Source organism: Bemisia tabaci, chromosome 5 (assembly GCF_918797505.1).
Source record: "Bemisia tabaci chromosome 5, PGI_BMITA_v3".
Lineage (NCBI taxonomy): Eukaryota > Metazoa > Arthropoda > Insecta > Hemiptera > Aleyrodidae > Bemisia > Bemisia tabaci.
In genome coordinates this window covers 15,708,351-15,733,361 of record NC_092797.1, presented here as the reverse complement: position 1 = coordinate 15,733,361, position 25,011 = coordinate 15,708,351, and the positions used below count along the sequence as shown (strand labels likewise).

Below are 25,011 nucleotides of genomic sequence, written 5' to 3'. Positions count from 1 at the left end.
AGTTAATATAGTATAATCAAACAATTGAAGGCGCATCCTAAAAAAGAGTATTTTAATTCTGTAAGGTTCGTTTTCCCTTCGGAATTCACTTCGCTCGCGACTGAATCATTACACGCAGCAGACCGCGACTTCAGGGCAACTTGAAGAATGTTCACATGACTCGTCACCGCGCATTTTTTACGGGGAAAATTCTAAGACCTCTCTTTTTGTTATGAAGGCATTTTGTCGAGTTCTTGGCACCAAGTTGAGTTATGAATATTCAATGTGACTTGAATTATAACATCATTTAAAAAATTGGAAAAAATAATGGAAATGAGAATTTGGGAACTGCAGACAAGAGACGTCACGCGAATTTGTATACTTGGGCAATTAGTGCACTTCCAGCGAGCGTTTTTTTAACGTCCAGGAAGTTAATCATAAACGAAAGCACCATTACTACGGTTGCCAGACGCGTCGATGAGAGAAGGCTTCGGATATACGAGGATTTTAAAATAGATACAGCCCAACTCTATGAATAAGTACCATGTCAGTCTGGAGAAAAGAGACGCCCGTTTTTACCAGTGGCGTGGCGTGCTTTGCGATATATCGATTGATCTGCCATTTAAATCTGTGGAAAAGGATCGATTATCAAGGTGTTCGTTACGAACACCTTGAGAATCGATTCTTTACTGCAGCTTCAAGTGGAGAAATATCGATAATCGATCCTTTACGCCACGCCACTGATTTTTACGCTGAAGACCGCGCATAACGATCAATTGGACCATGTTAAACAGAAAGGAACCAAGCCACATCAGCTATTGCCAAATTTAATTGGGCAATTTAATTTTTTACATGAAAACGGTTGTACGGATTTTCGGACAAATTTCAGTGAAAATTCTCCATGGTATGAAGCAAATTCCTGAAAATTTTCAAAGAAATCCGAACAAACGTTCTTACGTAAAAAATTTAATTGCCCGGTTAGACTTGGCAATAGCTGATGTGGCTTGGTTCCTTTCTGTTGAACTCTGTCCAATTCCGAATCTTCGTGCGCGAAGAACTAGAGTGGTTGGTTAAATGTAGGTATGATACAGGTTTCGAAGGGGGGTAAGTATTCAATAAAAATTAAAATTAGGATATTCACTGAGCCTGGTAACTTAAACTGTAAGCAACCAACACGACTTACGGAGAAAACCCTGTGTGCTGCTTATACCACGAATGATGGAGTATTTTTATACACCTCTCGAAAATAAACCCGGACTGATATTCACTACATCAGATAATCGAAACTAAAGAAGATCCCGATGTATTCGCATGCGTCAAGAAAAATGGTGAAGAAAATGTGTACTTACAAATGAAATAATTGCAGCTAATAACAAAATTTTAACTAATAGATCATCGAATTGCTCCAAAACTAACTGCCATATTGATTTGCCTGAAATTGAGAAAAAAAGAAATTGGTATTAATCATACATATTAAGATTTCGAATTACAATTGTATCGAAGCAGTTCATATTTTAATAAAACTGTGGTGCTGGTGAGTCGATAAGGGGGAAAAGGTAATTATTACCCGTGCTTTTCTGCCAAGCTTTAGACCTGCGTCTGAATTGTAATCGGCAAACTTCGATGAGAATGACACTCTTGTTAATCCATGGACTTGCTAGTTCAAAAACACGCCCCCCCCCCCTTCCACATTCCCAGGGATGATTACGTTCTTTAGGAAACAGAGCGCGAATAGAACTTCAAAGCAAGTATATTTACTACTTCACCTTTCATACGTATCGTCCCTGGAAAAGCACTTCTCCATTCTTGAAACGACTTTAAAAGAGGCAAAAAAATATTGGACAGGGGCTAAATTATCTCTTTTGTGTTCCTAATGCCAAGAGGGTCATTATATGAAAAAAATATATACATAAACAAGGTTGTAGAATAGAACCAAGAGAGTTTAGACCGAGAGGTTTTAGATTCAAAGGGTTCAGAAAATTTACCTTCCCTGGTAAAAATTGGCAGGGGAATGTGTGTTCCAAAATACTATAGACCTAAAGCCGGCTGTACAATTTCTTATGGCCTTTTATAGCCCATGGCGATTAAGCTACAGCCAGACGATAAAGTTTATGCTAAACGTTACTAAATACAGATACTAGGACTTTGTTAGTTTTTGGACTACCGCTCTCTTTTTGTGTCATAGTATCTTGATTTATTTTGCGAGGAAAGCTCCGTGCTTTTGAAGGATGCCTCTCAGTCTTATCATGTTGGAGCGTCTTCAATTTCTTATGATACTGTGCAATACCTCTGGTGTGAAATAGTTGTTTCAGACGCCATGGCACGCTGCGGCGCGGCGGGCGGGCAGAGAGCGCGAAACGCGCATTGGCGCCTACAAACCTAACATGGACACTCCGCGCATTGCGCAATGCGTGAAGTATCCCTGTTAGGTTTGTAGGCGCCAGTGCGTCGCCGCTCCGCTTTGTGTTAGGCTCTAATATTTAATCTCGCGGAGTCAGCTTTTTTCAACTCATGCTTTTGAAATGTTTGCACACTCTGTAGGGATTATTCTGATTTTAAGTGATGAAAGAAAATATGTTTTAAAAGAAAATATAATGTTTGTTTTGTAAATATTAAGGTAGTTCCGTTTCAAACTCAATGATTTACAAAGCACACGAATTCCTACACAATTTCTTATAACATTTTATAGCCAATGGCGATAAAGAGTAAAGCCCGGCGATAGGAACTATAGCCCGACTGTATACTTTTTTATAGCTTCGTATAGCCCGGCTATACGATTTGCTCCGCTTTCTACAGCCAGCTATATGATTTTCAATAGCCTTCTTAGTCGGCTATAAGAACTCCTATGGTATTTTGAAATGCAGCTCCTATTGCCAATTTTTACCAGGGTTCTTTTGATGAGGGATGTAGAATTGGAATATATTTTTCTATAAGTGGACACAGGATATTTAAAATTTGCAACGCATCTCTAACGTATCAGAAATTAAATTTTGAGCCAACAATCTCATCCAAGAAGTCTCCAAAAAGTGTATTTATTTAGATTTGGGAACAAATAAATTAGTCGAGCAAAACTAAAATCGTCTCAAATAATAAATTTCTAAAATAGAAACAGAAGGAATATTTCGAAAAATTCCCTTTTTTTCTTTTAAAGGGGTCCAGAGGATAAACTACGAGCACACGTTTTCATTCCCTCTTCTTCCCTTCTTCAGGAGAGCTTTCCTCGATCAAAAATGATTTTCCAACGGTATAAACTGGCGGTGCACGAAGCATCCCTCATTAGTGGGGGAGACACGGCAGGATAATCGATCAAGTTCATGGGTTAATTGCGGTAGAGGAGAAAAACGTGTCAAGTGGATTACTTGGAACCGGGGAGGGTCAAAGAAAGGGAGAGGGGGGTGAAACTAGGAAAAATAGATACCCGACGGGGAAAAGAAGGCCCAAAAAAGAAGGACGAGGGGGAGTGAGGGAGCGAGAGAAAAAAGAAATTGGAACTGCAGAGCGTCCGGGCGACGGATCTGGAAATCAGTGGCGTGGCGTGCTTTGCGATATATCGATTGTTATGCCATTTGAACACATGGAAAAAAATCGATAGACAGGGTGTTCGCAGCGAGCACCTTCATTATCGATTCTTTACCATAGGTTTAAATGGCATAACAATCGATACATCGCAATTCGCGCTACGCCACTGCTGGAAATAACTCGATCTACGGTGCAAGCTTGGAACTACCTGAGGCTTGTAAATACGAGATCAACTCCGGAAGTTCAGTCCACTTGCTTTTAAAGGCCTCGAGCTTTTCGCCGACCTCAAAGGTCATTAATTTAATTGCGAAGAGAGTCGAGTGCAAACCACTCAACTTTAAACTTGAACCTTGTCGATAGGCTGTTCATTCTGAATTTTTTTTAGGGGAGTGGGTGTTTTTTGTTGGGTTTTTTTGACATGACCCTATGATGCGACATGAAACTTGGCCTGGTGAGCTTAAAATGGAGAAGGAGAGAGTGGCCAGACTTTTTGGCTTTAAAAATATTGTGCAGCATGGGCCTGAGAAATGGCGGTGATTTTAGATAAAGGTGTATGAGAATCATAATTTTTTTCATCCCCTGTTATTGCCCTGATTTTCCATACGCTCCGAAATACATGGATGAAAAATCGAGATTTCCACTCATTTTCTTCAAAGTCGTCTTGGATAAGACAATATTTTTCCAAAGTTCAAAGGAAAACTATTTTTTAATTTGTTTCATCTTTTGTTCAATTCTCCAAAACTGAGTCGATTTTTTAACTTTAAATTGAAAATAATATAATTTCTGAACGGAAAGGAGAAATCCTCAATTTATAACACTGGTTCACAGACAGACTTCCTGATTTTCCCAAGTAATTTTCGCCGCGTGATAAATTCCGGTCTTTTCAGAAGACAGGAAGCTTAAGATGGCAAGGAAGGAGGTTCTTGCCTTTTTTTTTTTTTTTTTTTTTTTTTTTTTTTTTTTTTTTTGACAAAATCCATTTTTCTAAAGTGTTGCCAAAATTGCTAAAAATGAATGAAAACTGAAAGGATTAATGTAACAGGAAAAGTCACTCGTTTAATGGATTCAGCGCAGGTTTTACTTCTTCCACAAACAATTATTACCGAACTACAAGCAAAGTAAACAATGAATTATGTCTATTTATCCTACATCTGTTGGGAAAAATGCGCTCTTTTGGTCCTAGGCATTTCTATGATAACGTAAAATGACTATAATGGTAAGAAACACATCTTCGAGTGGCCATACTTTTGCTGTGAAGGCACTAAGGACCAGTATAGACGGGATCGGAATGTAAAGGGACACTTTTTCGTACTAAAGGTTTATGACGGGATTATTAGGATGAAGCAGAGTGAGGAGGGAAAGTTGCCAAGAGTATGGGGACGTTTTTTAGTACTTTTTGTAACCCCACCTTCATTTTACGGGGTAGGCCAGGAAACATCCTGCCTGACGCAATGTTCATCTATTCCAAAAAAATATACCTTACGTCACGTTAAACTGTGAATAACCGTGCTACTTTATCGGATTTCAATGCCGATGTATGCGCTGTTCCCCGTATGACGTAATCTTAATTTTTAAATACGTATTAATACCAAAAAATAACTTTTTAACCTCACATCTCTTTTAGACGTACATGGATAAAACACAAGTAACTCTCAGAAGGGGGAGGGGGGTCTTTTTCAAAATTAAACGCGAAAAATTATCTTTTAGCACTTAACGAAATTTGAATGAGCTACAAATTTCCCGTGAATTGGACTAACCCGGTGAAATACATTCAACACATTCGTCACATGTTGTTTAGGAATCCGTCGATGGCAGTAAAAATGGAACAGTCATTAACTCACGCCGACTCGAATTTCAATGGCTCATTTATGTTTCCTCTGCTTCCACTGGTCGTCATTAAGCTAACTTGAGCTAGCGGCGTGGTTTTGAAGAAAAATCGCGCATCATTCCGAGTCCTTCAACGTGGAGATACACGGTTTCTCAAAACTTCTAAGGCGGGTAAATCACAATGGACCACTAGAAAAGGTACAAATTTCAGCACTCTGATTCATGTTACTTTACCAAAATTTCACGTAAAACACGACGCGCACAACGGAAATTACCAAAATCAACTCCTTACGAAGATATTTAATGATTTTTGATGCGTAAATCCAAACCACCCGCTCATGAAAACTCAATGCTCTACGTGATTCACATCGCGCGCTAAACGTTATCATGACAGCCTCTGCGAAAAAAAATCTGGCAACCTCAATCTTGACGCTTTGGCTCAGCTGTAGCAAATTGCTAATAGTTTGAACAACACATGGTAAGAAATGAACATTGCTCGATTGAGAAGATTGCTGAAACCGTTGTAGTGCGCGATTTGACTCACGTAGAGCTTTGAGTTTCTTGTGAGCGGGCAGTTCAAATTCCTCGTAACCAATGTGAAATCAAAACGTTGATATCTTCGTTAGGAGTTAGTTTCAGTAATTTCCGTTGTGTAAATCGTGTTCTACGTGAAATTCTGGTTAAGAGACATGTATCAAATTGCTTAAAATCGTACCTTGCCTAGTGGTCCATTTGACTACATTTTACGATATAAGGCACTACTTTTTGTAGCTCATTTTAGAAACAACGTAAACGTGCCAAGAAATTCCCCACGCAGATAGGTGTTTCTATGGATGAACCAGCAAAAATAGTTCCTGATTATAAAATGTAGTCCAACGGAAAGTTGGGCCGCATTCTGCGATAGGGACGAAGTAACATGATTGTTAAGTAAACTGATGATTTTATATGGATGATTTATTGGATGATATTGATTGAAATCGATAATTCAACGATTCTCGTGGGGGGGGGGGGGTTGATTCAAAACCTAAAATGTCTTACTAAAAGATCGATTATCGAGCGATAAAAAAATTACTACTTACGGCTCCTGGACCAAAACGAAAAGATTCTTACCTTCTTCTGCTGGCAATTCTGTGAACACACAAGAAAAAGAAAAGTAGGATTAGATCATGGTTGTACAATAAACAAACAAACAAACAAAAAACACAAAAAAAAAACCAAGATTATACTTTCATTAGGTACTCTTTTCCCCCAGCAGCCCGCCATTTCGGCGGTCTATAGCAAATGTTACAATTGATCTACATTTTGCGATAAGAAAATACTATTTCTGTCGCAATTTAGAAACAATGTATGTGCCACTGGTTTTCCAATGTAGATAGTTGATTTTATGGATGCGCCAAGTAGTGGTTCCGATTTGCAAAATGAAGTTCAATTAGCACCTTTCACGGCCAGAGAGTCTGGTATTCTATACCGTTCTTATTTCCTGATGTTTTCCTGATTTTCAGAAGCATATCTTCCGACGAAAACCGCGGTTCCTTGCCGTTTTCCCTTCAAATACTTCAGAAAACCGAGATACTTCTTCAGAATTTGGAGCAAAATAAGCGTATTCTTTCAACTTCCAACTAAGTAATCCTCGAGCGCCAAAAAAACCGCAAGTCGAGCATCCCAAAATAAGAATGGCCTCAAAGCGGAAAAGGAAGAAATTCCCGGTTTCAGAATGGCCTAAAAGCGGAAAAGGAAGAAATTCCCAGTTTCAGAATGGCCTCAAAGAGGAGAAGGAAGAAATTCCCGGTTTCAGAATGGCCTCAAAGCGGAAAAAGAAGAAATTCCCGGTTTCCGACACCGACTCAAATGAATTCTTCAACTCTCGGGCATATTCCGGATAAATCCCGCGGATAGATCAAGTCCTAGACACCATACTACATGGCTGCCCACGCATGTGAATAGACGAAGAAACGCTATTCATTGGCGGAGCAGAGAGAGATGGTGCGGGGGACAAACACAACGAGCAGTGTGCTACAACACACTCGGAGAAGTGAATTTTACACAGACAACATCAACGGTGATCGGCCAAAAGTGGATATTCATAATTTAAGCGTTCATAAAATAGCTCTACAATGTTCCTCTCGTCGTGATGGGATTCGCGGCGGCGGAGGAGGGGGCGGGGAAACAAGTGTTCGGGAATCGTTTGTCGGAGAAGGATGGAGAATGAAAATAGCTCCGCGACACGTTGAGCTATGATGCGGAAACGGAGAAAATATGCCAAGTTTTCGGGAAAATTTCCGAGACGAAATGACGCGAGGGATCCGTGTCACCAGTGCCACAGCCGCATTGTCACCCGCTCCGCCGCCGCGCCGCGGCCAACGGCTTCGGCCCCGAGCTTTCGAGGCGACCCACGGACCCCGGCGTTCCCGCCAAAATACTCCCGGGCTACAGAAAAACGCCCTATGAACATTCGGACGTTGCCAAACGTCCCTCGATAAAAAGTTCATTCATGAGAAAATTTAAGAAGTTTTCTTTGAGATTTGCAGATATTTTAGATTTAATTGCGAATAAAATTGTCTGAAAAATGAAATAAAAATAATCCAAAGTTTCTTTGAAAAATTCGTGTTTTCTCAAAGACAATTCGGCAACGTCCAACGGTTCATGCGACGTTCTGTGGATTCTTCTCGGGAATGGTGAAAAAAATGACATAACCACGAAGTTCGAGGCTCATTGGTGGCCTGAAGATCTACTGGGTGCACTCGATACTGCGGTGAGAATCAATGCGCAAGGGATTGGACACTTTTCAGGATATCTTAAGAAACACGCGTAACGCGGAGGAATAAAGTCCGGACCTCTCTGCGGAATTGCTGTACTTTTTCGGTACTTCCGGACAGGAGTGCGAACACTTCTCGACCACGTGACTCGGCAGATCGCGATCGGTTGCGTGTAAAAATTGAACGGTCCCGAAAACGATGTTACCACTTGCGAAAGCCGGAAATATCACAATTTTTTCGCAAACTTGCAATAAAAATCACAAGTTGCTGGAAAACCTGTTGTACAAATCACGTATTTCTGGTAAAATTGAATATAGGTAAATCACGTGTTTCTTGTAAGATTGCGGTATATAAGAGCGCAGGTTTTTCGCAAAATCGCCGGTACAGCTACCAAGACGTAAGAGAGTCATCACGTTGAAATTTCAGAGAAAAAAATGGTTTTTTTCTAAATTTTAAAAATGAGAAGGCCCAAAAACTTCCTACACCCTTGGTTCCGGACCGCTCTAAAAAAAATCCGCACAATATTTTCGGACTTTCCTGACCAGTGGACGGTGGACACTCTGCCTTCAGTGGTTTTTCAGTGTGATTTTCAGAGTGGTTTTTTAGAGTGGCGATGTGAGAGGGAGAAATAAAGAGGAATCGAAGGGTTAGAAACAAAAATCTCGTAAAATTAATGACGGACAACGTGAGGCAAGAACTTGGCAGGCCTAAGCGCCGTCGGACGTCTAGTTGCTAGGAGTGCTGTTGGGGCACCGCGGAAGATTGATTGTTCTCGCTGCCGAATTGTTCGAACCCGAGTCCTTCCTCCGGAGCCGAATCGGGTCATTAAGACATTTTTTCTCAACTTTGACCCATCAATAGGGCCACTTTATTAATTTAAAAGGTTAGCCCGGGTATAAATAAACCGCGGGGAGTTATTAATACCCGAAACGTGAATTTCGGATCGGGGGCGTCGAAACGTAGATTCAGAAAATTCACGCCGCCGCACAGTGGAACGAAGGAGGTCGGACGTGAAATTTTTGGCTGAAATTTCAAATTTTGATGTTTATTTCGTCACAAATTCAATTTCAAGGGGTGTTTCTGGAGGGAAATTGCACGGAAAAGTCAATGGAATCCCTTTCGAACTTTTTTGTTTCATATTTTCGAAAATATGAGCTTTCCAGATTTTGTCTGACTTCTCCTATAGACTCGCTCCAGTGTGCGCCGACGCCGGGGTCTTCGCTCTCCTTCCTTCCGTCAAAACTAAACTACTGTGCTCGGTAAAAACGCCGTAAGAGCATTTGAATGTTGCCGAACTTCCTCTGAGAAGATATTTATTTTTGAAGAAAGTTACGAGTATTTGCCCTAGAAATTGTCAGACTTTTCAGATCAAATTACGAACAAAATCCTCCGAAAAATCGGAAAAGCAATGTTCAAAAATTTCCTGGCAACTCGTGATTAATCGAGGGAAATATAGCAACGCCTGATTGGCTCATGCGGCGTTCTTCCTCAGCATGGTAATACAAATCGACGAATTTTTCGCTCTCGAGCTATCGCTGTGCACTTGAATTCCGAATTAAATTCTGAACAACTGAAAAAGCGAAGTATGGTTGAAACTTTTCAAAATATAATAGATAGTCTCATCAAAATCTCACTAAATACTCGATGGTTTTTGGAATTGGGGATGTTCGATCTGAAAAAAAAGATGCTACTTGGAACCACAGATGGCTCCTAAAATTCATGCTTCGCTCCCCTGATCATTACATCAAGTTAAACCTTTTATAAGAGACAGGCGGATTTCCGCAACCCTGGGATGCAAAAATTGGCTGCTCGACGTAAAGAGCTTTGGTATCATAGATGAACCGATTTTCACTAGAATGGAACATATCCGTTATTAAATGAGCCCCCGAATACTAGTATCAGAACATAGCTCGAGGTCGTCTGAAAATGAACATGTTCCCTTTGGGAAACAACTCGTTCAGATATGATGTCAAGAATCGGTTAGCGCCGGATTAAAGGATAACCGTCCTAATCTGCCACCGCGATAGGGAGCGCTACGAGTCGGCAGAGGGATCTCGATTACGAGGATTCGTGGGTTGAGCGAAATAATAATCCCCGTGCGCCAAACCTTATCGGTGCCAGCGAGTTGGCTTACATTTGCTTGAAATAATTAGAATCGCTTCATTGTCAAAGGGCGGCAGCGGTCCCGTGGCGCATAACGCATGAGCGTCTCTAGCGTCCTTAAATTGCGGGAAAAATTCTCTGAAAATTTTTAGGTAAAATTTATCAGGGTGTCTAGTATTTTGTAATTCTTAAAAATCCTGATATTTTCCTGATATTTTATAAAAAATTCCAGATGTTTTCCTGATTTTTCGACGACTCCTGGCACAGTAAACAAAACGCAGTAAGACTTCTCCGCTGAGGAGATTCGCGAGAGAAAAATCCCTGATAAAACGTCCGATTTTTCCGCTTTTCCTGATTTTTTCCTCGTCGGCCAAAATTCCTGATATTTCCAGTTTTTCCTGATGCTAAACACCCTGTTTATTCATTTGACCGAAAATTCCTAGTTTATCAATGGTCATTTGTCAGCGTTCAAATGGACCGCGTTTAGCAGAAAGGAACCAAGCCACATCAGCTACTGCCAACTTTGACTCGGCAATTTGACTTTTTAAGAGGAACGTTCGCTCGGATTCCTTTGAAAAATTTCAGGAATTTGCCTCCTACTGTTCAGAAAATTTACTGTTTGAACGGAGAGCCGCACAACCGTTTTCATGTAAAAAATTCAAGTGCCCAATAAAATCTGGCGGTAGCTGAGGTGGCTTAGATCCTTTCAGCTTAACGCGGTCCAGATGTTCATACGACGTTTTTCCTTAGAACGGCAGTACAATGGTCATAACCTATAATTTTTTTCAACGCGTGTACAGCCGGTATAATGCCTACTGGCTTCCTAACAGTGATAAATGAATCAAATTAATGCCAAATGTCGAAAATTCCAACGTCATAAATAGGATAACGTCAGTACACAGCAGTGACTATGCACCAGGATTAATTTACAGATCCACGGATCGTATGGGTTGGCGATAACGGAGATTCAGGAAGGCGAAGAAGGGACCGGCTGAACAAACAATTTTCCTCGAACCACAGGTGATATCCATCACACGTAGGCGTGACAGCAAAAGTCGCGAATTCCCGGCAGTGTCTTTCCTCCGATAGATTTCCAATCCATCCAGCAGCGAGGCATGAATGATCGGCTATCGATATTTCCTCCTTTGAGGGTAGGGTAAAAGATCGATTGTTACGGTGTTCGTTGCGAGCACCCTGGTTATCGATCCTTTTCCATGGGTTTAAATGACGTATCAATCGATACATCGGAAAGCACGCCACGCCACTGAATCCATCGGAACAAAACTGCTGCAGGCGTTGTACGAAGAGTGCAATAAATCGCAGTGCGCGGAATGTAACGAGCTTCTCTCTCCCCTCTTCTCCCATAATTGCCGAACCGCGAGGCAAAATACAGCGTAATTTTGGGAGTTCTAAAACTAAATGCGCGGGATTTTGAAACATCAGCGTGCACCCTCAACCCTCAAAATTTCTCCCCAAATCACAAAAAACGCGTGTACCCTGTGACGATACTACCCGGTCTGCAAAATCCGAAATTCGAAGTATAAAAAACGGACCATAACGTCCCATTTTTTTTCTTAAATCAACTCATGATATAATTTCAAACACTTTACATATAGAATGCATTTTTTCCATAAACTACACCATTTTCAAGAAAATCGATGATAAGAGTCGTGGTACCGACCTACGTCATCACAAAAATTCCAAGATGCCCGAAATGCAAACACCTCCTTTTTTTTCTCTGTGATTCCAAATTATTTCCTCCTCCACTCATCACAGAAAGATTTGTTCCTAAGTTAGGATCGCCCCGCCCCCTCCTTCACGGCTGCATCTACGTTCGTATACTTCGTTCGACATAATGCAGCGACGAACTTCGGTCCTAACGAGGAGCCGGCTCGCGCGCTTGACGTCACGCGCTCGCGACGCCGACTGTTCAGACGCACCGACGTCACTGTTGCGACGTTCGGCTCCCGAAGGCCGCGACACGCAACTAACAGCTGGTCGCCCGCGAAGAAGGAGGAAATACCAGGGGGGCGATGGGGGTGACAAGGGGGGGGGGGGGGGGCGCAGGAGCAGTCGATGGAAACAACTAAAACTCGAGACGAGACGAGACACGCATACGGGGCGAACGGTGAGCGATTGAAGGGCGGCGTTTTCTCGCTTGCCAAGAGCCGAAAAGCCACACTGAAAAAAAAAATCTTGGTGCAATTACCAAGAAAAGGGTAAAATTACCATGAACTCAGGGTTCTATTTGATCCCAGTTTTTTCTTGGTAAAATTACCATTTATGGAATTGGTAATTTAACCGAGAAATTTCGGTAAATTTATTGACTTTTTCGGTAATTTTACTGGACCCCGGTAAAAACGCCAATATTTTTTATCGACTGTGGTAGAATTACCGAGATAAAATGGCAAAGTTACCGGGAATTGATTACCAAAGTGGTATTCTTACCTGAAAAAAACAGTAAAAATACCGGTTTTCAGGTAAGTTTACCAGTCTGTCTTGGTAAAATTACCAATAATTGGTAAAAAAGTGAGATGGTAAAGGCACCAACGGACCGTGGTAAAAACGCCGAGAATTTTTTTTCAGTGAAGGGCGGCGTTTTCTCGCTTGCCAAGTGCCGAAAAGCCAGACCGACGACTGGACTAGAGTCCCTTTATACGGAGAGTCAAGACAACACCCCTCATGGAGTCACAAACGGGAATAAAGATTACACAAATTGAAGGTTTTTCTAATCTTTGATCGGCTCATTCTTAAATTCCTTTCTCCGTTCCTTCTCTCATTCCGTTTGTTCCTTGTCGAACCCGAAATTCCTCGGTCCATTCCAGATTATAATCTTTGCAATTGGTGAAAATGTAATCTTTATTCCCGTTTGTGACACTGTGAAGGCCTAAAATCCGGTTAACCGATCAGAAATGGATTCGCATTGCCTTGACTCTCAGTATAAAGGGACTCTAAACTAGACTGCATTTTGCAATTTGAAACTACAATATCTAGCTCAATTTAGAAACGACGTAGGTACCATTAGTTTCCCTACAGGCGTAAGTGTTTTTACGGACGGGCTAGAAATTGCAGTTCCTAATTACAAAACGCGGTCCGAATCATGATGCCGAACAATGGATCGAGTCAATGGGGGAGGTCGGCCAAACTTTAAAAGCTCTGACTCCGTTCATACAAAGTTAAGAGACTTTAACCCTGGTTTTCCTCGCGCAATTTTCTTCCAAAAGCACCCCTTGAAGTTTAAGTGTGACGAATTAAACATCAAAATGTGCAGTTTTAGTTAAAAATTTAATGTCGGACTTCTCTGATGACTCGATCTACCGTGTGCCGGTGCGACTGGCGAGTACTACAGTGAAAAACAAGATCGTCAGAATTTTTTCGGGTAACTTTTTTCCGCAAAGTGTACGCAAGGCGGATGAGCTAACGCCATATGGATTGAGGGGTGATTCTAGATGCAAGATACAACTATTTCAACTCCTGAGTCGCTCAAATTGCGTCCATCAGGTTGAAGGCAAGCTTGATTTCCGTCCTATGGATACACGGGCAATACTAGGTGCGTGATACAACTATTTCAACTTCTGAGCCGCTCAAATTGCGTCCATCAGGTTGAAGGCGAACTTGATTTCTCACGACTACTTTCAGTATTCAGACGCAGACGTTAGCGCGAGAGCGGTACAAAATTCTAACTTTTCACTTCCTCTTGCAAGCCTGCCCGTAGAGACAATCAAGAACTGATTGAAAAATTTCTTTCTCTTTCAGAAAAAAAACTGAAGCCTCTTTCAATTTTCACTGATTTAAATTTTTGGGCCGAGAATCCTGCTTATGATATTTATTCTCCACGCTGCAAGAAAAAGAGAAATAACAGAAGGAGGAATTCGTTAACCTCCATGAAAATCGTGAGCCCAAGACGGGGAGTCAGGAAAAACGGTGCGGGAAAAGGCAATATCAAGAACGAGTACCTTTCAATTCGCTCATTGCTGAAAGCACGCGAGAGTAATACGTCAAACTGCGAAAGCAAAACGCCATCCCTGCAGCGAGAGAAAATAAGATTCCCAACAAGTGGTTTTCAGTGGCGTGGCGTGATTGATCGATTATCGATATTTCCCCATTTGAAGCTATGGTAAAGAATCGATTCTTAAGGTGTTCGCTGCGAACACCCTGTTAATCGATCCTTTTCCATAGGTTCGAATGACAGGTCTATCGATACATCGCAAAGCACGCCACGCCACTGGTGGTTTTGTAAATGCATCCGAGCCGTAGCCGCGTCAAAGTAGCAATTTGACTGAAACACCTGTAGGCATTCAAACCTGTTCAACGCGGGGCTTCCACAGACAATGCATCTACTAATCCTCGCGATGAAATTCCTCGACTAATATTCGTCGAGCGATGATTGCTGAATTACGTGTTGAGCTATCGATTTGAAAGAACGAGCCCCGTCCGATTTGACAAACTGATTCTTCATACATCTATCACGGAAAAATGTCATCGAAGATTTCAGATTCCAGGGTGTCTACTAAAACACGCTAACCAAAAATAAGTACTTTTACAGTACTTTCCAAAGTAATTCAGTACCTTCTCAACAGAAAAATTCAGTACTTTTTCAGTACCTCTAATTGACAAAAATTCAGCAAATTTGAGTGTCCCGCTCAAATTGTGATAAAAATGACAAAAAAAGGAAAAAAATCCGCAGACCTTCTTGCAAAATTCCGCACTTTTTCAGCACTTCCGCACCGCCCGTTAAAAATCAGTACTGTTTCCGGACTTTCCGGAAATTCCGAACTTGTAGACACCCTGCAGATTACTAATGAAATTTCCGATTTTTCCGGAAGAAAAGTTGATGGTCCCGCAAAAAACTTCAAGATGGACAAATTTTTTGCTGATTCCGTGACGTTTTTCAGGATTCTCCCTAACAAATTGCTCAGTTTCCCGGGGATCACCACGATAGTCGTCGCTCCCATTTTGACGCCACTTTGACGAGTGGAGACAGCGCTTAACAAACTTTTTCCGTTCGAGACGACCTCCATCAGTCACCGGGGATTAACACCGGTGTAACGTAAGCTATTTCTCTGCACACCGGCGAAGAGGAAGGAAAACTTTTTCTGAGGCCTACGGGCATGAAGGATCCCTTCCTAGCGATGAAACTTCGAGACATCGAGTAACTGCCCCCACCCGGTATCCCTAGCCGTGTCATTATTCGCTGATCGTGGAGCGCGACACTGCGCAAAAACCGATCTCGAAGGTGAACGGGTGTTGAATGATGAACATGCGGCTGTCGAGACACCGTGTCTCACGCAGATAAGTATATTTCTACTACAACGAAGGAAACGGGATCACTTTCCACTCACAATCAGTTTTTTATTAATCATTTGCAATTAAGGAACCACGATTATTGGCTCGTTTAAGAAACAACGTTTGTGCCTTTATTTTCTTTATGCAGATAGGTGCTTTTGTGAATGAACCGGAAAAGGTGGTTCATAAGTTTATTTCTACTACAAAAACAGAAACGGGATCACTTTCTACTCACAATCAGTTTTTATTAATAATTTGCAATTAAGGAGCCACGATTTTTGGCTCGTTTAAGAAACAACGTTTGTGCCTTTAATTTCTTCATGCAGATAGGTGCTTTTGTGAATGAACCGGAAAAGGTGGTTCGTCATTGCAAAATGAAACCTTGTCTAATAGACACTATTATAATTGTGATGTCATCAGAGGGATTCTCTATGACATCATAATTGATCAGAAATTGAAATATATCGAATGTCATACGTCAAATTGGATCGAAACGATGGCATGACTTCTTCAAATGATGCCTATGAGAATAAATCGATGAGTATCGCAATCCTAGGACGCGACTCAAACAGCATCTTCCACACGGATTTTCCGCTGGACGAGCGTAGGGAGCTATGTGTGCTGCGTCGCAGAAAAGTGATAAACATTGGTTCATTCTCATTGGTGGCGTTGAATTAGGTTGACCCATTGTCATTTTTTGGGGTCCAATTCGATTAACGGAACAATCCCTCAGATGATGTCATGACAGAAACTTTTTTTTTTTTCGGAATAGTAGCACGAGTTCGATCGAACGGAGTTCAACGATGTCGCGAGGCGTCAAGAACTCGAACCTTAGCTGACCTTAGTTGCTGAGCCTGAATCACCTTGGCACAAAAACGAGCGCTGATCGTATGCTGCATAGGTTAATGCCAGTTAACGGGCGAAAAAGAAACGTGCTGATTGTTCTGATTCATTATTACTACCGTCAACCGAGCTCAGAAACAGTGACAACTTCGGAAATAAATAAACCCTGGAGCTGGAGCACCATATTGTCTGGACGTGTTCGATTCAGGTTGCGAGAATCAGTTAAGTTAGCCGCTTCTTCAGAAGATTTTATGCGACCGGAGGGCAGAAGTTTTAAAGTACCTTCTTTTTCCTCTTTTTAAAAACCAATTAATCGTTTAAAATGCGGCATATACATGCTATAGCTCAGCAAAACACTGAAAGACTAAGTATGGAGATGTTGCATGTGTGAGGAATTCGCAATTTGACTGTTGATTCTTACGTAATAGTTCGCGAGAAACACGATACTACCACTGGTTTTCTCTGAAATCAACTCCCAAGCTCAAAAAAGCTCTCAAGTTGAGGCCAAAATGGAGGGGATATCCCACGCTATCCCGAGAGTCCACCTCTACATCCAGACAAACTCTCCATGCAAAGATAGGGAGAAAATACATTGACGGGGCTGCCACTTTATTTGGGGGCTCCAAAACTGAAAACACGGCATCACTGCTAATGAATTTGCTCCCTATCTTTGCATGGAGAGTTTGTCTTGATGTTAGGGTGGTCCAAACTAGGCAACTTCGGAAAATGAACCGCGACTCAACCTAAATTTGTTCCTTACCATCCAAATATGATACCTGCCAAATATTTTCGTTCTCCGATAATATTAACACGTGCCGACTTGAGGCTGAAAATCTCCCAAAAAATTACATTGATTTAAATGGGGCGAAAATGGGCCGATCCGCGGTATTTCGTTTTTCGGCTGTAAAATGCGCCAAAATGCAAATAACTTGCTCTTAACTTACGATGATACCTAGAGGCCTATTGTGAATGAGAAAATCACACATTCGACCCATTGGGAGGGGGGGAGGGGGTCACAGTGGAGCCGATTCATAGTTGCTGGGGCGCCGCGTAAAGCATCATGCGCTAGTGTGATACGCTCCGGGCAACTTCGGGAAATGGACCGCGTCGCTCCCTAAATTAGTTCCATTTGATCCAAAAACGACGCCGGCCACGTTTTATTTTACTCTCTGATAATGTTAAAACCTGCCACCGTAAGACTGTTTTTAGGAAAATTGCAAGAAATAGCAAAACAAGACGAATATGATTAAAATTTGTAACATTGGTATAAAAAAGCAACGTTGCACCTTACTTGTGTTCGACCGCACCTATAAAATACGGATTTTAAGTTTCAGCACTTGACATATAGCATTCAGAAAATTTTTGTTGGAGAGAACCTAAAAAATATTCGAAAATATCAAAAACTGCAACAACGGTAAAGTAGCTAAAACATGTTCTAGCTTGAAAATTTCTGATGCCCGCTGATAAGTATCAGTGCGTATTTAAAAAAAAATATCAATTGAAAACTGAATGAGTATGCTTTTAAAGTGAATTTAAAGCGAGTAAAAACACTGAAAATAATGATGATGACATAACTATAATAATGAGACTATATCCTAGATAAGGAGCAAGAGCAAGTACTCTACCTCGTGAACAAAAATTTGTTTTGTATTGCCAAATGTTACACAATAAATTATATACACATTAAACATTATGTAGACATTAGTTGTGGAAAAGACTTTCGTAATTAAAGTTCTTAAAATAAAAAACAGGTAGTAAAAAGAATATTACCCTCTGTTCTATTCAGAAGTCTTGAGTCATCCTTTTTTTGTTGAGATCCCTGAAGAGCTTTCTGTACTCGGCAACATTTTGTAAAATACTTTGCCTCTGTGCTTATCAGCAGGTCAGTTGATTTGCTTTACAAACTCTAGAAATAACATCATTTAATTTGCAGTACGGCAATGCGTATCAGGGAGCAGGGAGCCCGAAAATGCGAGCGCGTTCCTCTCTTATCAGTTTGGCGCATGGAGCCTCGCGCAGGGCCGCGGGGCCTAGGAATCGGCTCCGCTGTGACCCCCTCCCCCCCTCCCAATGGGTCGAATGTGTGATTTTCTCAATCACAATAGGCCTCTAGGTATCTTCGTAGGTTAAGAGCAAGTTATTTGCATTTTGGCGCATTTTACAGCCGAAAAACGAAACACCGCGGATCGGCCCATTTTCGCCCCATTTAAATCAATGTAATTTTTTGGGAGATTTTCAGCCTCAAGTCGGCACGTGTTAATATTGTCGGAGAACGAAAATATTTGGCAGGTATCATATTTGGATGGTAAGGAACAAATTTAGGTTGAGTCGCGGTTCATTGGGCCAAAAAAAAATTTCCCCATGTTAACTTGGACTACCCTATCTTGATGTAGATGTGGTGTGGACCCTCAGGATAGCGTGGGATATCTCCTCCATTTTGGCCTCAACTTGAGAGCTTTTTTAGAGCTTGGGAGTTGATTTCAGAGAAAACCAGTGGCACCATCGTGTTTCTCGCGAACTTTTACGAAAGAATCAATAGTCAAATAGCAAATGCAAAGATAGGGAGCAAATACATTGACAGGGCTGCCGTGTTTTCAGTTTTAGAGTCCCCAAATAAAGTGGCAGCCCTGTCAATGTATTTGCTCCCTATCTTTGCATAGAGAGTTCGTCTTGATGTAGAGGTGGACTCTCATGATAGCGTGGGATATCTCCTCCATTTTGGCCTCAACTTAAGAGCTTTTTTAGAGCTTGGGAGTTGATTTCAGAGAAAACCAGTGGCATCATCGTGTTTCTCGCGAACTTTTACAAAAGAATCAATAGTCAAATAGCAGATTCCTCACACATGCAACATCTCCATTGACTTTGTCCGGAATTTCGTAACTTCTAAGAGATCATCAATTCTCTTCGTCCGTAATTTCAATTTTAGTGAGAGAAAAAAGAGAATTCTCTCAAATTTAATCAAAGTTCTCAAAACAAAAAAAATTCTGAAAAAAGCAAAGACAAATATTTTCATCCAAATGAATAAAAATTGGCGAAATTCGATACAGATATAGGTAAATAGCCAGTTTATTACTGTAAAGATAAATCTAAGTGTTTCTCTCCAAAGCATCGCAATAAAATTTGCAGGTGTTGCTTGCAGTAGCTTTTTACACTAACTCGGGTTAAATAACAAATTAATTTAAGTTACATAGAACCATTCGAGTCGGTGATTGGGTCGCTAAGCTAACGACAAGTTGGCCGAGAGACTAAAATTTTTGATAAGAGACCGAATTGGCAACCAGCGATTGAAAATGAAAACGGTCAACAGAATCCATTTGTTGATTCAGGTGACAAATCTGTCTTTCCAGCGCCATTAATTGGTTAATTTCTACGGCATTCCTCTGAAAAACCGAATTGCAATTTGGAATCCCGAGGGAGTTCTCTTGTCAATTCAGCTGAGTGACTGACTGAAATTGGCTATTTCAGCCTCGCAACATTCTGTAATTAAAGATTTAACTTTGTCATACTTTAAGCGTGGTCACTGGATAAAGAGAATAGATATCCACACAGAAAATAGATATCGTCACAGAAAAACGATATATTTTCAAATTTTCCAATGTAGGAGCTACGTACAAGATAACAGTGCTAATTTCCGCCGAGAAATGGTCTACTTTTCAATAAATTAACTCAGCTATATGAGTATTGATAGTTTTCACAAGTGGGAATTGTTGATACGTATAAATAAAGTAAAGGATATGTGGATTTAAAAAAACTTGAAGGTCTTTGCACAGTTCACTCACCAAAAATTTTAGTGATTTAAACATTCTCTCTATCTTTCGATACATGTTTGTTATGGAATAAAAAAGAGAGAGAAAACATTACGGTAGGGAAATGCGCTTGAGACTTCAGGCTTTAAGCCTGAGTCGAGAACAGCGAGAAAAGGATTAAGTATTGACAAGGCCGAGAGAACATTTGTCGATACGGGATATCTTATGAGAAAAAATTAAAATCTTATCCAAACAACTTTTTGAGTGCCGTGAATAAATCGAAATATTTCAGTAATGTGGAGCAGGAACCCCACAAGGAAGAAAGTTACATAAGGTGGTTCAACCGAAGAAAACCTGCTTTACGACATTAATTTTCCTGGTTTTTGGTTCACAATTAAGAGCTTCAAATAAAGGACCTGTATCAAGAAAGTATTGTCATGTCTGTGCTGCTCTCTGATTGGTTCATCGGTTTCAGGATTCATATGGAGATCTGGTGGCCTAGTGTAAAGAATCATGGATCAAGAGGAGTAAAAGTGTAATTTTAGGCAAAAATGTTCATCGAAAGTGAATCAAAGCTCAATTCAGGAGTAGAATATAGGATAGTCTCTATCAGATGTAGAACTCAGTCACCACCTTGTTTGTTTACATTCGGCCGAACTAAAAGAGGAAAGGCCACCATGAAAGCCTAAGACTAGCACTTTACATTTCTCAGAGTGATCGGTATCCTTAAACTTTAAATTTCTGACTTTTCAAAGTTTTAATTTTCATGATTTTTCAAGGATGTTGTGCATTATAATGCTTTTCGCGGGACATTTTCGGTGCGAAATTTAAGCTCTGCCGATGAAGAGTGTGGAAAAGATCTCCGACGGCTTACAAAAGTTTCGACAAAACAAAACAAAAAATCAAATCGAGATTTGATGACAGAATTTCATTGCGATACACGGCCAAGAACTCCAAATTCAATGTATGCTTTCCTTGTCCAAACTCTTAAATTTGTACTACCTTTTTGTGACCCCTACTTTTTAAATTTTTAAATTCTGTACTATATTTTGATCTCTCCTCTGAGGTATTAATGGCTCAATTGTTAAAAGCACCAAATAAACGTATCTACCAACCAACCATATTTACTGAGTTTCCCCCGGTTTTTCTTAACTTTTTAGGAATGTCACCCGTTTCGGTGGAAAAGAGACGGAAGAAAAGGAAAATAAGAGAGGGCTGAGCTGGCGCAATGACCTTTCAGTCCGTCCGTCGCAGGCCCACTTTATCAACAAAGCGTGAACGCAAAAACAGTTAAGTGCGTTCAACTTTGAGGCGAGTCGGTTAGTTTCTGCGGAAATGGCTAACAGAGTCGTTGCCATAGACACCATTATTGAATGCAACACGCGTTAGTATCGCTATTCCACAAGTTGAGCGGATGATCAGCCCTAAAAAAGGCAGAATCGAAAGACCGGTGGCGCGCTCTACTGAAATGAATGGACCACTGAACAGGGTAGGAATTCCTGTGCCAAAAGACATGACGTAGTCTAATTATTATGCGAACTTGTTCCCTTATCTACATTTCACACAGAGCTCGTTGAACATAGTTGTTGCAAAGAAACCGCATTATAAAATCAAACAGTTCCACAACTTGCCAAATTTTATTGTGACAATTAAACTTTAGATGTCGCAAGTAAAACACAGGGTCACTTCCTCTCCAAATCACTTTCTTCTTCAAGCCCGCTCCACGACAAACACTGAAAAATTGAAAACTGCTTTCATTTCGTTGTTTACAGACGAAAAAAACGTAACTACATTTCAACGTTGCAAAATTTCGGTTCGTGAATCGTTTTACTTCCGAAAACCTGTTAGGCATTTTCTATCTGTGAATTTCAGTGATTTTTCTCCTGATCACACGCCAGAATCAGTTAAATTTTGAGCAGAAATTGACAAGTCGTATTCCTGTAGAAATGGAACTATTCTTGTCAATTTCGCAAGAATAAAATAAAGTTACATCTTGTCGTCTACTAAAGCACGAATTGATCCCACACCTGGGTCAATCAGATAAAAGAAACGACTCCGGCGTGGGACGATTTATGACCCAGATTTCAAACTGGAGAAAGCCCTAGTCAAATATTTCAAACGGAAAACGGGCAACTGTCGCGGACGAGCCACATAAAAACAAAATTCCTTTTTTCCCCCTTTATTCTTGGAATTTTCTCGATTTCCTCCCCGAAGATTTGAAAATCTCGAACGCACAGCCTCCAAACCATGAATTTTGGGGGCTCAAGAAGCTTCAATGCCTGCGGGAATTGGAACAAGGCACCACCAATTGGACTTCATTCTGCAATTAGCAACTACAATTTCTGTCTTATTTTAGAAAAAACATACGTGCCATTAGTTTCCCTGCGCAGAGAGGTGTTTTTACTCATATAAGTGAGCCAGAAATTGTAGTTCTTCATTGGAAAATGCAGTCCATTTTAAATCCGAATTGCTAGGGCGCCAGGGTTACACATTCGCCTATTCGGTGCCGAAAGCGTGGAGGAGGGCGGAAGGTCGGTCTAGGTTCGGAATCGGTATCTTCACGGTAATGACGTGTTGGCCCATCAATGACGTCGTCGAAGGTGATAAGAACCGACGTCGCGTCGGGCCCTTCGGGCGGCGCGGGCGCGGGAGGTGCGGGGAGGCGCTAAGGACGCCGCGACGGCAGTGTCGCCCGCTTCAAAATCAAAATGCGGAACGGGTTCACTATTTGATTGGCTCCACGCCACGTTGCCGCTCCGCAACTACAGCCACTTCCGCGATACGGGGACGCTGATTGATTGGACCAAACGCTTTTTTGGGATGACATTGTTACTTTATAAATACCGTCAAGTCCAAACGAACTACATTTTGAAACTGGGAACTATAATTTCTGGCTTAGTTTATAGGCAACATAATATGCACCATCAGTGTTTCTCTATGTCAATAAGTGTTTTCACAAATGAGCTAGAAATTGCAGTTCCTAATTGCAAAATTTAGTCCAAACTGTCCGCGCTTTAGTTGACCGCAATTCGGAAAAACCACGATTTTTTCAGTTTCTTTCTTCGTGGAGTGGAAGGAAATTTGGGGGTCAATCTATTCAACTTTTATTTAAGAAAACCTCTCTTTAAACGCATGGAAGAGTGCAGCCCAAAAACTTTGCAATTCTATGGCGCAAACTTCTGTAAAAAAAAATCCTTCCATATAAGATGTGCGCCAATATAACCTCTTCTAAAATGAACCTTATTCGTTTTTAACTAATCATTACATATCTGTATTCTTGGTCAATTTTCGTGGCCGAAGAGTTTAGTTTCGGATTACACGCGATTTTTGATTATACGCGGTAGCTCTGGTCAAAATAATCGCGGATAACCGAGAATTTACTGTGCCACCAATGTAGAAGTTGGTGCTCTCAAGTGCTCGGGATACAGAGCCGATTAAATGGGACTTCTTTAGGCCAGCAAAACGTTCGAAACTGCCAGGTCAAAACGTAACTTGACACACCAGCATCAAGGCAAAGTATGGAGAAAGAATCATAAACTTCATCCTGGATGAAATCGACGAGAAAGTGATGCAGCATGGCACAAAGGTAACGGATGTCATCAAAACAGCGAACGTTTTGCAAGCAATGAAGTTTTCGGTTGACAACCTGACACAAAGGCAACTGATGTCAGCAAAAAATATAGGAGTTCTGCAAGAAATCGAGTTCGTAGATGAGAGTTGCGGGAAATAATTCGAAATTGCTTAGCCAAGAAAGGAGATGCATTTGATCCCACAAATAGATTAGAGGTGATTATAACTGGAGAAATTGATGACGCCTCGCTCATCTCTCATTGTCAGGCTGGGAATTATTCACGGTTTTTAGAAACTGATGGTGCCGATGTCAACTGTATGGAGACAGCAGAACCGCAGAACGAAACTATGTCGCTGATTTCGCCCAAAAATCACTCGAGCACAGTCAAAGCAGGACCTGCACAGGCCATTATTTTACGCTATTCGTAAACCATTTTCCACTTCTCATCTGTTTTCTTCGGTATGTTTTCAATAATTTTGGAAAAAATCATACAGTTATTACGCTGCTTTATCGGACACAATTTGATTCAAGAAAAACATGTGGGAAAACACAACTTGAGCGGGGTTTCCCGCAGACTTGACAACACAGCTTGCAACAGCTGGCGGGGAATACTGCCGTGCTAAGGAAGAGCGCCGTATGAGCCTTCAGGCGTTGCCAAATTTCCTTTGACAAAACGCGGATTTTCTGGTGAATTTATGAATATTTTCATCCCAATTTTTCGGATAATTTAGTACACAATTTTACCTAAAGATCCTGAAAATGTCGAGGACAAATATTCGCAACTTTCCTCAAAAATGAACATTTCATCGAAGGAAATTTGGCAACTCTCGAATGTTCATACGGTGTTCTTCCTTAGCACGGCAGAATATGCCGCACATGATACGGAAACCCCTGTGTTTCATTAGGGCGAAAAACGCACTCTTCTTAATTACCACGGAGGTTTGACAACTGTCAACTACGTTGAGGGGCGCGCATACTGCGTCCGATTATATTGGATAACAGGATAGCTTGGGAATCCTATCGCTCAAATTACACCGTCAAACTGAACAAACGAGAACACCAACTCCTTAGCCGAGGACGAAACTATGAAATCACCTAAGTCGATTGCGTTGTTTCGAAATTCCCGCTCCTACTTCGGGTGTCGAAGGTAATAATACGGGGCACTTCGGTGCAAAATTTTCAGAGAATATTCGCGAGAGAGAAAAGGAAAATTAAAAGAGATTTTGAACAATGACAATAATTAGAAAACAATCAAACGTGGCACTCGACATTACTTCAATTCGATCCGTTTACTGCTTAAGAGACGATTTGGATGGCTGCCAGCAAAAATTATTCCCAATTCTCGGATTTCGCAGGAATTTTCCTCAACCGGCGCAAGCAA

The 25,011-nt window shown here is 41.1% G+C and overlaps 1 protein-coding gene across 12 annotated transcripts in view; it reads right to left on the bottom strand.

Moving 5' to 3' along the window:
- SERCA (ATPase sarcoplasmic/endoplasmic reticulum Ca2+ transporting SERCA) overlaps positions 1 to 25,011 on the bottom strand; it is an 88,282-nt gene that overhangs the window by 39,964 nt on the left and 23,307 nt on the right. For all 12 annotated transcript variants that reach the window (XM_019058707.2, XM_019058708.2, XM_019058706.2 and 9 more), the window contains 2 exons: positions 6,436 to 6,453; positions 1,329 to 1,411 (listed from right to left, as the gene is read on the bottom strand). In XM_019058707.2, coding sequence (XP_018914252.2) covers positions 1,329 to 1,411; positions 6,436 to 6,453 — 101 coding nt within the window. The remainder of the gene's footprint in view (positions 1 to 1,328; positions 1,412 to 6,435; positions 6,454 to 25,011) is intronic.